Source organism: Poecile atricapillus, chromosome W (assembly GCF_030490865.1).
Source record: "Poecile atricapillus isolate bPoeAtr1 chromosome W, bPoeAtr1.hap1, whole genome shotgun sequence".
Taxonomy (NCBI): Eukaryota; Metazoa; Chordata; class Aves; order Passeriformes; family Paridae; genus Poecile; species Poecile atricapillus.
The window spans coordinates 12,226,016-12,239,104 of record NC_081288.1 but is presented as its reverse complement, the minus strand read 5'-3'; the positions used below and the strand labels follow the sequence as shown (position 1 = coordinate 12,239,104).

The window sequence follows — 13,089 nt, the reverse complement described above, 5'->3', positions numbered from 1 at the left end:
TTGAAGAAAGACATCAAGTTAATGTAGCTGTTGAGGGAAAGGTTTCTGTCCAGGTTCAGCAGTTCTTTACTGCTGATGAGTTGTTCCAACCTTTTTCTCATCCTGTAGTTAGGCTGGTAGGAAGTAGTGTGTATTGTATTTGAGAGGGGTGTTATTTAAGAGAAATGAGAAGGATTTAAAGGTCCTCCAGGATGAGGTCATGAAGACAGGGAAGGCAAGGGTACAAATGGGATCAGTTTCTGTGTGGCCCCTTCTTGCACTGGCACCTCTGTAGCAGTGAGCTGCTGTCACTGTGACTGTGTGATGTAGGTGGAGTGTATGGAGGCCATGTGTGTGGGGGGAAGGATTTTATGTCACTTTTGAGTCCGGTGTAGGAAAGGATTTTTGAAGTAGTGTTTAATTGAAGAGGTTTTCCAATAAAAACGCAAGTTCTATTGTAAGCTTTGTAAGGGTGAGAAAGAAAAGTATGTGGTTTGCCAGGTTATATCAGAGTCTCTCTTAGGTTCCTTCCTTTTATGTGATAGTATTTTTATATTTATTGTGCAATGAATTCATAATAATTGATAGCTGCTCTTAGAAAAATAGACTGTTATCTGAAGCAAATAGATCAGAAACAATTACAGATGTTGACAGACTCATGGCTGCCAGCTTTAACTGACCTGATGTGACTTAAATTATATTTTCAACAGTGGAAAAATTTAGGTGTTTGCTTGCCCAGTTGCACCAATTGTCAGTGTTCTGATATTTCTGGAATTTTCAATGACTGTCTAAGCTCTCTGAGACATTTCTTTCTTCTGAGTTGTAGTTTTAGCTGAAGTTGTATAAAATATATCGGAGTTACACTGTTAGAAATCTTAAAAATAGGTTTGTTTGGGAAACATGAACATGTGTGGCATTATGTTTCTTAGAAATCCTCAGGCACTGATACAATATCAGTCCATTTGTTGAAGGTTTGTACTATAGTGTATATGGTGCACGTCCAAACTAAAGGCAGTATTATTTATATCTTTTAAGTAATTCACTATATAAAATATGAGTATGTCCATGCACAAGTCAGAGAAGAATGAACAAATGTCAGTGCAGAATTGAGTCTTTCAGAGAGTAATTTTTTAAGGAAATAGAATCATACAGAGTTGGAAGGGAGCCATAAGGATCATCAAGTCCATCTCCCTGGCCTTGCACAGGACAACCCCGTCGATGTGGCCCTCCATTCAAAGCTGTCTTCTACCTTAATGCCTTTTTTGTATAATGGCATCCAAAAGTGCCCCCAGCACTTGAGGTGAGGCTGCCCCAGTGCAGAGCAGAGTGGGACAATCCCCTCCCTTGCCCAGCTGGCAATGCTGTGCCTGATGCCCCCAGGACAGGGCTGGCCCTCCTGGCTGCCAGGGCACTGCTGGCTCATGTTCAACTTGGCATGAACCAGGACCCCTGGTCCATTTCTGCAGCTGCTCTCCAGCCACTTGTTCCTCAGTCTTTAAACACAACCAGGGTTGTCCCAGGTGCAGAATCTGGCACTTTACCTTGTTGAACTTCATATGGTTAATACCTGCTTTAAAAAAAAATACCCAAACCCTGAAGTTTTGGTGATGATTAAAGTACTGTAAAGTGTCTTGAGTTACTCTAATGCTTGAGAGTTTCATAAAGACACTAAATTTATTGTACAGTTTTGATTTCCATCCCGTTTGTTGAATGTTGCATTTTTCTTTGCCTTTCTTATCTGTGTAAAAGCTGTAAACAATTGTTTTTAAATCAAGAGGTAGATCCCAAATAATATTTTACTCTAAAAACTGCCTACAGGTTGATAATTGTTGCTTCCTTTTAATGAAAAAATATTAAGTATAATATTGTTGATACTGACAATCTTATAGTAAAGTGTAACATTTTTACACAAGATGGATCTTGAAAAATGCTTGGTGTATAGTTTGGTATTTGGGGACTAAGCCAGTGCCATCCGTGTGATATCCTTAACCATGTCCTTGCCATCAGTGAGGTCACAGCTGGGATGCTGAGTCCAGTTCTGGGCTTCCCAGTGCAAGAGACACAGATACACCTGAAGGCTTGTTATGGTGGTTTCTTGGTTTTTTTGTTTTGTTTTTTTTTTTTATGAACCCTGGCTGATTACACAAAAGAAGACTGTAAAAATTAGTTTCAAGATACAAATATTTTACATAGGCTGAAAGTTGGGGTTGTGTTTTTGTTTTTATTTATTTATTTATTTATTTATTAAAACTAATTACAGTGGCATAAAAGACTAATGCTGTTGCTATTTGTTACCATTAAAACAACTAGAATTTTTCCTTGGTTTTATCTTTTTGACTTAGTTTTGGTCTACTGTTTTCAAGCGGGTATTAATTTTATGGTTAGTGAAGTTCTAGCACTGGTATTGTTTTCTTCTCCAAGTGTATCTAATAGTCTGTATGAATTTTTCTTGCATTTTATCATTATCCTGGGCTTCAGAATACTGTGTTGGGCTAATGACTGTAGGTTGCTTAATTTATCAGAAAAAAAAAGAGAAAAAGCTGTGTAATATAACTTTTGTGAGGTTCCTGTGAGACAATGACAGATCATCTCTGTGCAGTCTGTGTGTTAAACTGGGAACGAAGGACAAAAGTGTATCTTTTGATGTCCTGTAGTAGCAGATTTGTATTTTTTTGTTTGCCTAGAGGAGATAGCCCAAACTCTTACTAAAAAAATGAGACAATGTGTAAAGTAAATGCAGCTGTTCAGTTACTTGCAGGTAACGGGAGTGTTTCTGCATTGCCTGTTTGGCCTTCGTAGGGAAGTGGAAGTAAAGTTCTGTCTCTTTCTGTTAACAGCCTAAAATGACTCTGTGAATTCAGTGGAATAAATGGCGTCCAAAGTAACTGATGCTATAGTTTGGTACCAGAAAAAGGTAAGATTTCTCTTTGTTTTTATGGTGACTTGTGTTTATGTGTTAATATAACAAATATAAAATACTTACACATTACTTATTAGCATTGTATGAGAGTGAGTAGCTTGAAACTTTTCTTACATAGGTAAATAAGTATTTAGTGACTGTATTTAGTGAAATGAAGTAGCATTTCATCCATGCTGAAAACTCCTTACTCCCTTGATTACCTGTGCTCTGTGAAAAAACCAAATTTTGCATTCTCAGTAGAGTGTTTATGTGCAGGAGAATGTTGTTTCTGTAGCACAGGAAAAAAATCGTTTTATTTAAGTAGAAAGTAAGAATTGAAACAAATTTTCTGTCAGTAACAATACGTACCCAAAAGAGAGAGTCTTGGCTCTCCATGATTTAATAAGTTTCTGTGAGTTAGTATTTTCCTTGGGTCTGTAGCTGTCTTTTGGAGAGGGTACATCTTGTCCTCAAGTAAATAATGACAGTGGTCTAATAAACAGAAATCCTGGTTAGTTTCTAGCAAAGCAACGGTTACTTCCTAGAAATAAGATAATACTGCTTTGTTGAGGTCTTTGCAAGAGTGAATTACTGTTGAAAGACCAGAAAAAGTAATTTTGCTGACTTAATTTATACCAATCATTCAATTAGGTATTAAAAACTTGAAAATAATTCGCAGTTTAATGATGAGTTTTTTGTTTGTGTTTTTTGCCATGTACTCTGATGTGGAAGATGACTTGTAAAAGACCTAATGTAATGAAATTCAGTGCAAGATCTCATGGCAGGGGAAAATGATGTTGATTTTACCTGCTTCCATTCATTCTCTCACACACTTAATTTACTCACTGTGTAGTGATATCAGAATACTGATATCCAGACCCCAAGCTGTGTTTGTATTTGGTCTGATCAGGATCCCTTTGTGCAGTGCAAGAGATGCTGGGTGTCAGATCCACATCATGTCTCTGAGGTTGTTTTTGTTGGTGATGATGCACTATCCTTTGGACAGATCTTTCATGATATTCAGCTTTACAAATAGATGGTCCTTTGATGCAAGAAAGACCCTGCAGTTTTTGTAAATCTTAAGTGAAGTTCATGTTTGTTGTCTGGTTGGCTTTTTTTTTATGTTTTTTTTTTTTTTTCTTCAAATAACATGTCTGTTTTCCTGTTGGTCATTCAATAAAAGGAATGGCACATTTGATATGCTCCAACTTTGCATCCTCCTGATGTTAGGAAGGCAGAATGAGTCACTGTGGTGTGATTTTACGGAGGGCAGGCCTTCTGGTCTTGATATAAACAACCCATTCCTCAATTTTACTTTTCCCAGGACATTGCTCCTAACAGGATTACTTGTTATCACTGTAGCTCATTCTTTTAACCCTTGTTCTGTCGTTTTTTCCCGTGATTTCACATGTTTCCATTTTTTTTGTTCATAGTAAAAACCAACATTTCTGTGGCTTTTACAGAGGTCTGCTTGGCCAGGAATTGTACAGTGCCTTTATGGCAAGGAGTTGTGGTGAGGTGACTTCTGTTACTTCTGGAAGGACTGAGCTGTCTTCAGGAAGGATAAGATTATGTATAAACTTGATGTTGGTCTTCTCCCTGGTGTGAACAAAATTTAATTGCAGTCCACATGTGGACTGCAGTCTGCCAAATGAGCAAGTTGTGCTGCTTTAGTATGAGAAAGTGTAATGTTTTGAGACAAATGGCTGTATTGAAGAAGAGTTGCAGATGTTCATGTGAATTAGACTGTAATTCCTTAGGTACCACATATTGAAGGTTCTCCTGGATCCAGCTGATAACCCTGAAGAGTTTTCTAGCTCTCTATTGTGGTGTGTGTGATTTGTTCCTGGGAATATCTAGATTCTTTCACTTATGCCTTAGATTTTGCTTATTTATTTGTTTAAATCTATTATATGGCACAGGATTTTTTACCCATAGATTTGTTGTTTAAACCAAAGATTTCAATTTGGGGAACAGAAAGAGTTGTGCTAGTGTTTAGTTGATAGCAGATGGGTTTTTTTGTCCTTGCTTTTGATGTCAAGATACTGAACGTTAGGACCTGTTGTTTCCTTCCAGTTTTAAATTTTGAGGTTTTTTTGTAGTTGTTGGTTGTCCCACTGATTAGGTCTACTGATTCATCACAGCTAAAACTGGGATTGAAAGTGGGGAGGTATAAAAAAGTAGCACATTCTGGCAATAGAAGTTTGTTTCTGGGGCAAAAGCGAACCAGGGTTGCAAACAGCATTGATCAAATTGATATTACTTGCATCTATGATGAAATGAGAAAAATAAACTGTTTTGGGAAGGTGTTTTCAGATTAATAAATTGGTGTATGAATGTCTTGAAAAGAAACATTAACTTCTGGTATTTCTAGTTATACTTGACTAAGAAGCATTTGAGTAGGTTGGGGCTGTGTAAGAAATACTGAGCAGATAACTTGCTCCTTGTCTTTCTTAGTTTTCAGTTTTAATGTGTTTTTTAATATATTTATTTATATGTCTCTCTACTGAGTTTCAAAGGTTGGTTGGTTTCTTGCACAAGAGACATTTTTATATCTCTTCAATGGAAAGAGTTAAGCAATTGAGCTCTTCCAACCCTACTTTAGGAAAGTTTTGCAAACAGCAAGTTTATTCATGACTCATACTATTGTCTGAAATTGAGCTCCTTACACCAGGATGATTTTGTAATACCCCTAATTGTTTAAAAGGTCAGACCTTTTATTATGTAAACATGTTTTTCTGTTTTGACAACAGATTTACTCTGCTTTTGGTGCACAGGAGCTCCTGATTACTGTCTTTTAAAAATACTGTAATCAATCTGAGTTATTTTAAGTTGGAATCTAAGATTTGAGATTGGTATTACAGCAGTTTGTAGTCTGAGATACATGATTGCACAGACAGAGTTTTAGTGCTTCCAGTGATTGCTTGCATTTCCCAGCCAGTACAAATACTTTTTCAAGGCATGAAGTCTTCTAGATACAGGTTGACTCTGTAGAAATTAAAAAAAAGTGAAACCTGGTGTGTTTCTTGATGCACTAGGGAGTGCAGTGCTGAGGTACTTAGGTGTGACAAAGGGTTTGTCTGGCTTGTTTTCAGCCCTTGGAGCTGCCCTGCTTCTTGCAATAAAAGGGAGTGGCAGGGGTGTCTGCATCGCTCCCTGGAACGGCTCCAGGCAGCTACCAAGCTACTACTCACATAGATACACCACTTGGTTAATATCCTTAGGATTATGTGTATGTACCACAATACTGAAATTGCTTCAGTTTGGTAGTTGAGTCATTTGATGGAGAAAACCATCACATTTTTCCTGTGAACAAAATCTGACACGCCGCATTTATTGAAAACAATTTCAGTATCTGGTGGCATAACTTTTCTATGATACTGATACTATAGATGTACTTGAAGCATTGCCTGAGTAACAGTAGCTGATGTTAAAAATAATAAAGTTATGAATAATTTAGAATACTGCTTCTATTGCTTGTAACTTTTTGCATACATTTCTTACAATGCTTTTGAGTTGTACAGATAATAATAGAAGGAATTTGTGGTCTGGTTTACAGTTTGGAGAAGGTATGTAAATGTACCTTAACGACTTTGATTTTCAATCCTTACAGAAGCCTTGCTGCTAAAATGGGAAACTCTTCCTCCTGAAATATTCCAACAAATTTGTACAATTATGTTGTTCCTTCTCTTGGGAATGGTTGTAGGAGAAAGCAGAATGAAACTTAATGAATTGAGGCTGAATCCTGCACCTGATTGCATATCATTTAACTTTGCCAGTGCAGCTTTCTGCTGCTTTTGGTGTCCCTTGGGTACAGCTGTTAAAGGGCACAATAAAACAAATGAGATGTTTTCTCTCTCATGGCTTTAAAGGGCAAAATTAGAGTTCTAATGGCATTGATTTAAGATCTTAATATTCAGCGTTTTACAGCTCATCAGTCCAAGATTATACTCGCCTATTTAGATTCATAGAATGGCCTGGGTTGGAAGGGACCTGAAAATTCATCATAGGGCAGGAACATCTTCCCAACTAGAGCAGGTTGCAACTTGGAGCACTTGCTTGTGAAGGCTGAGGCAGAAATATCTGAGTACCTCAAACTTCTCCATGTCCCTGGTAGCCAGCTCTCCTTTTTCTTTCCACAGAGGGCCCACATTTTTCCTAGCATTCTTTCTGTTGTCAACAAACCTGTAGAAGCTTGTTTGTGTTGCCCTGAGATCCCTGCCCATGTTTAACTCTATCAGTGCTTTAACTTTCCTAACCTGGTCCTTGTATTAAGTTAAAGGAGGAATTAAATGAAAATGATATCCTACCTTGAAACCACCTTTTTGATTTCCTTTTTGGCACTAAATTCACATGATGCATTATTCATCCTGGCGCCAAAGGCAGTTTTTGCCAAATGGACAGGCTGTATGGCTATTTTTACCTGAAACTTTGGATGCTGAAACTGACTTGATTTAAAAACATCTGACTTCAAGTGCTGAAACTTGACAAGTGTTGGAGCTGGCGTTTGTCAGAGCACTGAGGAAGAAAATGTATGTTCAGTTAGTTTCCTTCCACATTTGGTACTCAAGTAGTTGCCTGACCTAGTGAGGATTTACCTTTAGTGCCTTGCTTGGTGAGGCAAAACTCTGGTTTCTGAATCTGGTGCAAAGCATCACTCCAACAGAGGCTGTGGCTGAACAAAACAGGCTTGCATTTTGCCTGCCTGTAGGCTCCCACACCTGCTTTGCCTTCCCGTAGACTTTCATAGATTTATTTAATGAATTTGGTCAGGAAACACATCCAGCTAAAACTAAGACTGCAATTCTACAAGCAGTAGAATTAATGTCTAATGGCTGGGGAGCAATGAGATGAAATCGCTCTGTCTTGAGAAGGGTTCTCTGATTGTAAATTACAGCCTAACACTTCCTTTTCTCTTCCTGCATGATCTGATTGGTCTTTTAGCCACCCAGACAAATGCAAGGGCAACAAGGAAAGCATGCTATGGGAAGGGGAAATGATCAGGGACCTAAGAGCAATGCTATTCTAAAATCCTAGTTGCAACACCACTAAAGTTGCTGGATTTTCAGAGGTCTTCAGGGAATAATACTGAATTATGAGCCTGCTAGAGTGGTTTTCTTTTCCCAGTTGCATCTTGAGGCTGTTTTGTTTTCTGCAAGTACATTATTATTAAAAAAAAAATAAATGTTTCAGAGGTCTTAAATCTTTAACCCTTGGAGAGCAGCTGGGCATTGTTAGCAATAGTGTAGCCCTGGACTAGGAAAGGAAGTGCTCTTGACCAGCTCGCCTCAGACAGCACCTAGGGTGCTGTGTTTACCTTTGGTTATTCCTGTACTCTCCTTTAGTTTAACCTGCAAAGGGTTCTGAGTGTTCTGCTGTATATAATTTTTCTTTATGTTCAATTGTGTGATGAAAAGATGTGTTTAGGTGTTTTGTGGTTTTCATAGATATGCTAAAATTTGTAAACCATTACTCAGGGCAATAGATAAGTATGGCTAACAGATTTTAAGAATGAATCTGTAAAGAATAATTCAGAAAAACCATTAGTATGTAGTTAATAAATGTTTAATTAGCTATTATTGGACTCTGAAAGGGATGGTATCACTAAAGCAAGCCTTAGTAAAATTATTGTTCAGTGAAATGGCTGTAAATACAGTGGTGTTGCAGTTATTGGCAGAATTTAACTGGGTCATTAGTTGGAAATTCAAATAGTTAATAATAAATAATTCTTACTAAAATTTTGAATAGCTTGCTTAATTTTACTCTAAAAATAGCTGGTTTCAGCTCTCCCTCTGCCACCAAACAGAGGAGAAGGGAGAGGTATAAGGATATTTTAAAATCAGGAGTAACAATTCAGCAGTTATAAATTCAAAGCTCTGTACCTTAGGATATAGAACCTTAATCCCTTCACTGCCTTCCATTTGACTAAAAGTTACTTAACTCTTTGCTGGTAACAGACAGTATAAAACTATCATAGTGATTTCTATCTGTGGTTTGTCAGCTAAGTTTGTCTTAGTTTAGCTTGTCCAGTCCACATATCCACCATAAACAAAATTGAAAAACACCTACCACCCTTAAAAATGAAAAATATCTAGAAAAAACCCTATCTCAAGACTAGAAACCTACTTCAATAGAGATAATTATACTGCTGAGCTACTAGACTATTGCCTTTGCTGCAACAGGGTTTAGTTCATGTGAGAAATAAACTGGAGTTTAAAATAACTTTCAATAATCCTGTTCTAAGTTTTGAGAAAATGAGACATATTGTAAAAATTAATAATAATGCCTGTATAGAAATTATTTATATATGGCTACCCAAATTCTGAAATCGATACAGAAAATCATACAGTTATTTTAATTATGTTGGACTGTAGATGTTAATAAAGCATATTAGCTAATATTTTAGCACTAAATATTTTAATAAGGTGTCAGTCCAAGGAAGAAACTTTGTTACTTATTTACCAAACTCTAGATCTTACATATTTTGAATTTGTAATACTATTGTGATGTGGCTTGTAAAAGTGTTTAGAGGTTTTAAAGAGCAAAGTTTAGCACACAAATTTCATTATTGATAAACATTAAAGGTTTTAAGATCCAAGAGGAAATACTGTGTATTCTTAGGATTATAATCTTTGCTAGTCTGCATGGTCATAAATTATAAATGCCTCTTGAAATATTGATCAATTCCATTAGAATCAGAAGGGCCTTGCGAGTATTGGGCTACAGGTTGATACCATCACTACATTAGCTTAAAGTGAATATCAGTGTCATTCACAAAGCTCAAATTCAATCTTTATGCACACGTGGCTTGTTATGAGAAGGGCACTGGGAAGAAACATGGCACAGTGCTAAAACCCTTTCTTCTGTGCTTTGAACTAAATATTGCTGTGTTTTCAATAGCTTAACTATTTACTTAAGCTAATTGCTATTGATGTTACACAACCAAACTGTACAGATGCCAGATTTCAGATGTATGAAGAAATTTGATCAAATGCTTCCTGACATATTTGATTGGGAAAGAGTAAGTGCAGCTATTTTAGATAATTGCAAGAAATGCACATATATCAAACCCAGAAAATGTTATGAGGAGGCTCCACGTATAAAGGATCTCAAATTTATTTAATCTTTCTGTAAAGAGCTAGCTTTATTGAGTTTAACAAATATGTAATTGTAATTTCCCTGCCAAGTCACATACAAGTTAGATTTTTTTTTTTAAATGATTACTTGTGAGGAAATTTTTTTAAAGAAAACCTATTTGAAAGTTTATTATATTTTGCTAATTTAGGCTGTTAAACACCTGCTTCTCTGTTGTGAAAGAGTGGCTGCAGTTTTAATTTGCATTTAATCAATCCCCTATATACTGAAAATTTTTATAGTTGCTTGAGGAATGCTTGCTAATTCTACAAATGCATAAACAAACAGAATCCCCTTTATCTTCTTTACTTGGTATTTATCAAGGTGTAAGATCTTCAGAACTGAGTGTTTTGAGATAATAGAGTTGGATAGACTGGACAAAATCTTGGCATTGAGGAGGCCTGCGATGTGTGATTTAAACTGTGTATAATATTGAAGAGATTTTAGAGGCATTTCTTGCAGCTGTGTACTTAACAATGGGACCATTTTTTTGACTCCTGTGTTGTGTACTTTAAATTGTCTCTGAAGGATGGTGCAGAACTTGCAGCTGTGAGGGATGAGACTCCAGGCACAGTGGGTGGGTAGTAAATGGGTACTGGAGTTGGTCAGAGCATTCCTGTTGACAGAATAGTTCCAGCCAAGGAAGCTGGAATGCCTGGCCTGCGGAGAAGCCCTGGGACACTGCATATTGAGGGAGACCTTGCTTTGATCAAGTTTTGTGTATGTTTAAATTATTCAGGTTCCAACCTGATCTTATCTCTGGAAGGTTATTCCTTCCTTTTACTTGCAGTTAGAGCTGAATTTCTTTGGTGCTAGACTAGGTGCTAGGCTTCTTTTCAGTGTCCTGCAGGTGTGTACAATTGTAAGGAAACACACGACTAGCCAAGAGCTACATTTGTTTTAGATTTACATTAGATTTACCAGAAAACAGAATTAAAATGCAAATACTTGTAAATCCAAACTCTTTGAAGCTGGAATTGGCTGGTGCACTCAATAATTTAAAACCAGGAAGGTTTGCTAGTATTATCTTACATTCTTCATTCACTAATTATGTTCTTGATTTTAATTCATACACGTGTCTAGCTTCTCCGGTAATCATTATATGTTATAATTTAGTTTGTTGTAAATGAAATTTATGTACCTTTCAATGAATTCTGCAAGACACATTTTGCAAACTCTAAATCTGCTTTCCTGACATAAAGGAGAGAAAAAAAAATAATGCTTGTCTTTTTTACTTGCCTTGTTTTAATAACACTACTTCTTCCTTCTGTTGATTAATGTAGGAAATGAAGTGTGCCAGTATCCAGTATGCTACTTTATGATGATGCCTTTATTTTTATGTATTTTCTTCTGATACATTTGGAAGAGAAGTGTAGAGGGATGCTTATGCATGTGGCGAGAGGGAAGTTGAATATCGGGTTGGAATTTGATGTGCTGAGTGGCACACACACCTGCTTCCTGAAGTGATCCTTAAACTTTGTTAAAGCACAAAGAGGTGTTAGGAGGTAGATTTAAAAAGAAGCCCCAAACAACAACGAAAACCAAGTGAGAGATTGTAATGGTACTTGCTGTAATTCTCTCTTCCACTCCTTTCAGTTCCCACCAGCATGCCTTAGTGAATAGTCCTGTGCTCAGATGTCAGTAACTAAAGTTGATCAGAGGTGGTTGGACAGACCCTCTTCTCCAGCAAAACAGTTGTAAAGGACCCTATCCTTTAAAGTAGTTCTGGCACTCTTATTTTACCTCCTGATGGTAGAATTGCTTTATAGGGCAGCATTAAAAGAGTAATGTGAACGGCAAAATCCCCTCGTCTTTTTGTGGAGATGGAAGATGCTGCCTAAAGAGGGAAAAGAAATATTTGTAGGAAAATATAATTCAGATTTTAATCAGTCGGCTTCCTTGTGTCAGATGTCTTCTGGGATCTGTTTCCCAGAATTCCTTTAACAAATGGTCTGTTATTTGTCTAAAAGAAGAACACTTTTATAGACTTTCAACTCTATACCAGTTTCAGCTATGAATGGAATTATGAATGGAGTTTGCTTTGCAGCTTTATTGGCACAAAGGCTTCCTTCCGCATTTGGTTCTTGCATAACAGAGAGGGACACACAGACTTGCATCCCCTTTCTGTCCTTGTAGAAAGAAATTTTTTTTGGAAGTGGGGAGAGGAGGATGCCGTATTATGCAGCACAAAAATTTTACTTGGAGCTCTTCTTAGCAAATTTAATGAAAACCAGAAAGGCCTGAAATTTCATTTAAAATGTATTTAAAGAAAAAGCCAGAACAATTAGCTATAAATGCCTGGGTGCAGTGGTTATTCAATATATTGACTTTTTAATTGCTGGCTGTTATCCAGGTGAAGCTAGCTGTTAAAGTTCCTTTGGTTTAATTACTTTAATTGTAGTAAATGCTTAATTCTTCCCACTACTATGTCTGACTTCCTAGTTATTTTCCACAGTTTCTTTTTTTTTTCAAAATGCATGGTGTAAAGTATTTATTATTATCAAAAAGCCAGTAAATTGTTTCTTTTGCAAAGTTTTAAAGTAGCAAACTATAGAAATTGTTTAGCTCTTATGAATGGGAAATATTATTTAAATTTGGGAAAGAGCAATTCAGTATTTCAGTTTGCTGTTCTCACTTTCAATCTTAGATATAGGAATTTACTACTCTAAATTTGATTTCTTCAAATGTTATTTTTTAATTTGTCAGATTTAGAGGCACAGAAGAAGCCTATAGATTTCTTTGTTTTTGTTGGTGTTTGTGTGTTGGTTTCCCTGAGTATTTTTTTGCGTTTTTTCACAGATCCTTGGTTAAAAGATCCTTTTTAATTAAAAATTGCTCTTTCTTTTTCTTTCTTTTATAACATCTAAATTAATGCTGAAGGCTGAAATACTAAAAGAGAAATGTGAACCATGCTTTTTGGTACAAAGTGCATGCACTTGGGTCTCTTATGTCTGCTGCAGTTGTGAATTGGAAGGAGGAGTCCCACTATTGCAGTGAGATTGAATTTATACAGTTTATTTATAGCTCAGATGATGGGAGTTGTTCCTTTCTCCTCTCTGTCATGTGTCTGACTGAGC

General features: G+C 36.6%; 1 protein-coding gene across 4 annotated transcripts in view; it reads left to right on the top strand.

Annotated features, from left to right (window-relative positions):
* LOC131592022 (protein PHTF2) overlaps window positions 1–13,089 on the top strand; it is a 61,493-nt gene that overhangs the window by 11,374 nt on the left and 37,030 nt on the right. For 3 of the 4 annotated variants that reach the window (XM_058863255.1, XM_058863252.1, XM_058863251.1), the window contains exon 2: window positions 2,817–2,893. In XM_058863255.1, coding sequence (XP_058719238.1) covers window positions 2,849–2,893 — 45 coding nt within the window. In that variant the 5' untranslated portion in view covers window positions 2,817–2,848. Of the gene's footprint in view, window positions 1–2,815; window positions 2,894–13,089 lie in introns of those variants that run through there. The other variant, XM_058863256.1, reaches the window with a different exon arrangement.